This window comes from Primulina tabacum, chromosome 16, assembly GCF_025594145.1.
Source record: "Primulina tabacum isolate GXHZ01 chromosome 16, ASM2559414v2, whole genome shotgun sequence".
In the NCBI taxonomy this organism is placed as follows: domain Eukaryota; kingdom Viridiplantae; phylum Streptophyta; class Magnoliopsida; order Lamiales; family Gesneriaceae; genus Primulina; species Primulina tabacum.
In genome coordinates, this window is record NC_134565.1 from 4,577,718 (window position 1) to 4,582,205 (window position 4,488).

General features: G+C 39.6%; 1 protein-coding gene across 1 annotated transcript; it reads left to right on the top strand.

Moving 5' to 3' along the window:
* Positions 1-2,207: 2,207 nt before the first annotated feature.
* On the top strand, positions 2,208-4,233 carry LOC142528285 (uncharacterized). The gene is made up of 3 exons (XM_075633331.1): positions 2,208-2,830; positions 3,064-3,662; positions 3,986-4,233. The coding sequence occupies exons 1-3, from the start codon at positions 2,208-2,210 to the stop codon at positions 4,231-4,233; spliced, it is 1,470 nt and encodes a 489-aa protein (XP_075489446.1).
* The last annotated feature ends 255 nt before the right edge of the window (positions 4,234-4,488 follow it).

Sequence of the window (4,488 nt, forward strand, 5' to 3'; positions counted from 1 at the left end):
CTTTCTCAGCTTCTTTAGCTCCTAGCTTAAGTTTGGAAACATCCACGAGCTCTTTGACATATATATATATATATATATATATATATTTGGAGTATTCAAATAGCGAAATCAAGTATCTGAAACCCCATAATAGGTACTTTGTATGTCAAAATAAGTATTTACTCTTATTCCATGATAATTGAGAAACAATTTTTTAAAAAATTATATTTTAGATGGAGAAGATACGTGAAAATTTTGTTGATAAAATAATATATTTATTCAAATAATATAAGGGCAAAACTGTAAATTTGGATTTGTAGGGAGTTAAAACTAAAAGTATAGCTTTGTGATGTACTGATTTCTAAAAAATTGTGGTTATGTACTGAATCTTAATTCATACATTGACAGAAGTATTTTTCTGAAATTTACCGTCAGAAATATCCCAAAGCTCTTCAGTATCATCTGCATCGTCAACCCTGCAACAACGGAGACCAACCCAGCCTAATAAATATATCGCAGCATACTATTCCAGCTTTCAAAAAAAATTTAACAACAAACCTCTAATGTATATACTTGTATCCTTGAAAATAAAATAATTTTTACCATAAATTTAAAACTCACTTAGGAAACAAAAGATTTTTTATCAATTTCTTTTTGTTTTCCGAATTAAGTCTGGAGGCAGAGGTTGGAGACATCAGCGGAGGAAGCCAGCGACGGCTATATCATCAGCGGTACTCTGCAGCAAATGACCCAATAAATTACAAGCTATTTCAGATTTTCAAAATATTTAATTTAACATTTTAAATAACTCTCAAGTTCCATATTTCTTCAACCACATGTCAAACAAAACACTTTACCGCAGACCACAAATATCCGATTTCGACCGCCAAGAACAACTTTTCTTCGAAATCATTTTTCGATGTTGGTTGTTGCGCTTTGTATCGAAGATATCGTAACTCCACCTCATACAAATCCGACTCGAATTTGTTCAGAAGCTCTGACTCGGCTACCAGCTCCGCCCAAAGCGGATTCAGCCTTGAACTCCTCTCTGGAATTATTGACCTTCATCATTTGCAACAAAAGAGCCTTTGTATTTTATTCTCTTCATTATCATGTTTACCCACATGTAGTCCTATGACAACATGATTCTAAATAATTAACAACACTTGAAGAAAAACAAATCCAGATTTATTCTTATAATACTTGAAAGAAAACATATTACCCCAAACAATTTAAGCCAAATTGTCCACACACTCTTCAATCACGCTACTATATTTGTGATCAAAACCATCTTCTAAGTATTTCATGGTTATGTTCAAAACATACATTAATTCTTCTTCAGATTTTGGCAAAGGCTCCCCATGCAAAATGTAGTTATTCGCAGAAACCTTCCTCTCCAATTCAAGTTTCCCCACGAGTTCCGACTCACAAACTAGGAGGGTCCATAGGGGGTCTTTCTCAGCTTCTGCATCTCCTAGCTTAGATTTGGATATATCCACAAGCTCTTTGGGCAAACACAGAGCTAACATATTTGCGGGTACGACATCATCCATCAACATTTCCTCCATGTTGATATGGTCGTTTCGAGGCCAAGAACTAGCTGCAAAATACATATTTCTTTGTAGGTAAAAATAAATACTTAATCTTATCTCATGATGAGTTATGACCTATGTTTCTTTAAAATAAAATGACATGAATAAATTATCCTAATGTATTTTTCATGAAAAACCAACAATGGCTGAATTTTAAAAAATTGTGGTTAGGTATTGAATCTTAATTAAAATATTGACAGAGGTTTTTTTCTGAAATTTACCGTAAGAAGAATCCCAAAACTCTCCAGTTGCATCAGCAACGTCAACCCTGCAACAACGCAGACCAGCCCAACCTAATAAATACACCGCAACATACTATTTCAGCTTTCAAGAAAATTTAACAACAAACATCTAATGTATATACTTGTATCCTTGGAAATGTCATCACGACACTAGTGAGTGTAGGCAATTGAAGAGGGAGTACCCTCGGACGAATCCTGAAGAAGCCAAACCAGCACCAAAAAAGGCTAGGGGACCCCCTTGGGTGCCACGGAGCTCGGGGCCCACCTTTCCAGCCCGGGCCCCGAGTTCCAGACCGGCCGCAGATAATAGAGGCATGCCTCCCACATTAGGATGGGCCTGGGAGGATAAAGATCGAAGGAAATTCCCCATTTTTGGGGTGATAAAAATGATTTCATGAGTATCTACAGATGGGGACTCCAACCGGGCGAGGAAAACTTGGAGCCTAAAAGAGATTTTGAGAGTAGACAATTCAACAAGAGAATAAGAGCCACCATTAGCTTTGGGCCCCAGGATTTGCAGGGCATTTGTCTACCTCATAATGATGCTCTGGTCATCTATGCCAAGATTGCCAACTGCACCACTAGGAGGGTGTTTGTCGATTCAAGTAGCTCTGTCAATGTTTTATTTCAGGAGGCTTTGGATCAGATAGATCTAAAGAATCACAGTTTGGAGCTCGTGGAAACAACATTCTTTGGGTTCGCTGGTCACACCCTCCGCTCCCGAGGAGAAATCATGCTCCTCATAACAATGGGATCCGGGGAGCTAAGAAAGTCAGTAATGACCATTTTCACTGTGGTCAATGCGCCATCCTCTTATAATGTTATACTAGGGAGGCAAGCCATGAATGCCTTCAAAGCAGTGGCTTCCATCTATCATCGGAAGATAAAGTTCCCAGTGAAGGGAAAGATCGGGGAGGTGCGAGATGATCAGCCTTCTTTTCGAAAGTGTTATGATGAAACAGTCCGAGTTGAAAAGAAGAAGGCCAGGTTGGTGATAGCAAAAGGCCGGGAAGGGAGGTTAGTGTGGTAGAAGAAGTGCAATCCATCGTGGAAGAAGATCAAGAGAAAGTCACTTTGATTCCCAGACAACCTGGGAAGACCACCAAAATTGCCCAGGATTTGGATCTTTCCACCCAGGCCTAACTGTCGGAATACTTACAAAAGAATGTGGATGTTTTTGCCTGGTCCATAGCAGAAATTGTGGGCATCCCAGCTTATGTAGCTTAGAACAAGTTGAATAACCTGCCAAGCGCCCGGCCAGTGGTAAAAAAAAAGCGGCATTTTGGACCAAAAAAAGATAAAGTGATTGCAGACCGAGTGAAGGAGCTTTTGAAAGCTGGCCAGATTTGGGAAGTCCAATTCCCAACCTGGCTCTCCAATGTGGTGTTGGTCCAAAAGGTTACGGGTAAATGGAGAATGTGTGTTGACTTCAGAGATCTAAACAAAGTATGCCCCAAAGATTGTTATCCTCTACAAAGAATTGATCAGCTAGTAGATTCTACTTCTAGCTATGAATTGTTGAGCTTTATGGATGCCTACCATGGGTATCATCAAATTTCCCTAGCCAAAGATGAACAAGAAAAGGTTGGCTTTGTAACTTTTGGTGGTAATTTTTGTTACACTGTTATGTCGTTTGGTCTAAAGAATGCAGGGGCCATATACCAATGCTTGATGGATAAGATCTTCTTAGAGCAAGCGGGAAGGAACGTTGAAGTCTATGTGGATGATATTTTGATTAAATCAAAGAAGACAACATTCTTTATTTTTGATCTTGAGGAAACTTTCTCAACCTTGAGAAAGTATGGGCTAAAGTTGAATCCATCAAAATGCAACTTCGGGATCCAAAGTGGCAAGTTCTTGGGCTTCATGGTAACATAAAGAAGGATAGACATTAACCCCGAGAAGGTCAGAGCCATCACTGAGATGTCATCTCCTCGGTCAGTCAAAGAAGTGCAAAAATTGACCAGGAGAATTGTTGCCCTGTCTCGTTTTATTTCCCGATCAGCACACCAGAGCTATCCATTTTCCAAATTCTAAAAAAAGCTCGAAAGGTCGGGTGAGACGACAAGGCTGAGCAGGCTTTCTAGGAATTAAAGAAAAATTTAGCCGGGCTGCCAATCCTGGTAAAGCTCGGACTGGGAGAAAAATTGATTGTATATTTATCGGCCACAGATTATGCTGTCAGTTCGTTTCTTATTCAAGAAAAAGGGGCAGATCAGAGGCCGGTCTATTATGTGAGTCATGATTTGAGAGAACCCGAGCTAAGGTACACTGAATTGGAAAAAACAGCTATTGCTCTAGTGATAACTGCAAGGAAGCTGAGGTCTTATTTTTTGTCAAATCCCAATGTGGTCTTTACCAACAGCTCATTGGGGAAAATCATGACTAACCCTGATATCTCGAGAAGGCTGGTCAAATAAACAATCAAGATGGGAGAATATGACATCACGTATCAGCCAAGAGTTGCTATAAAGGCCCAGGCTCTATCTGATTTTCTGACAGAAATGGCACAGCCAAGGTAAGAAGAGGTATGGAGAGTGTTTGTGGATGAAGCGACAAGTAAATGAGGCAGTGGAGTAGAAATTGTTCTCGTTTAACCTATGGGGGGAAAAGTGAAAGTGCCAATGAAGCTAGATTTCCAGGCATCAAATAATGAGGCTGAGTATGAGTCTGTG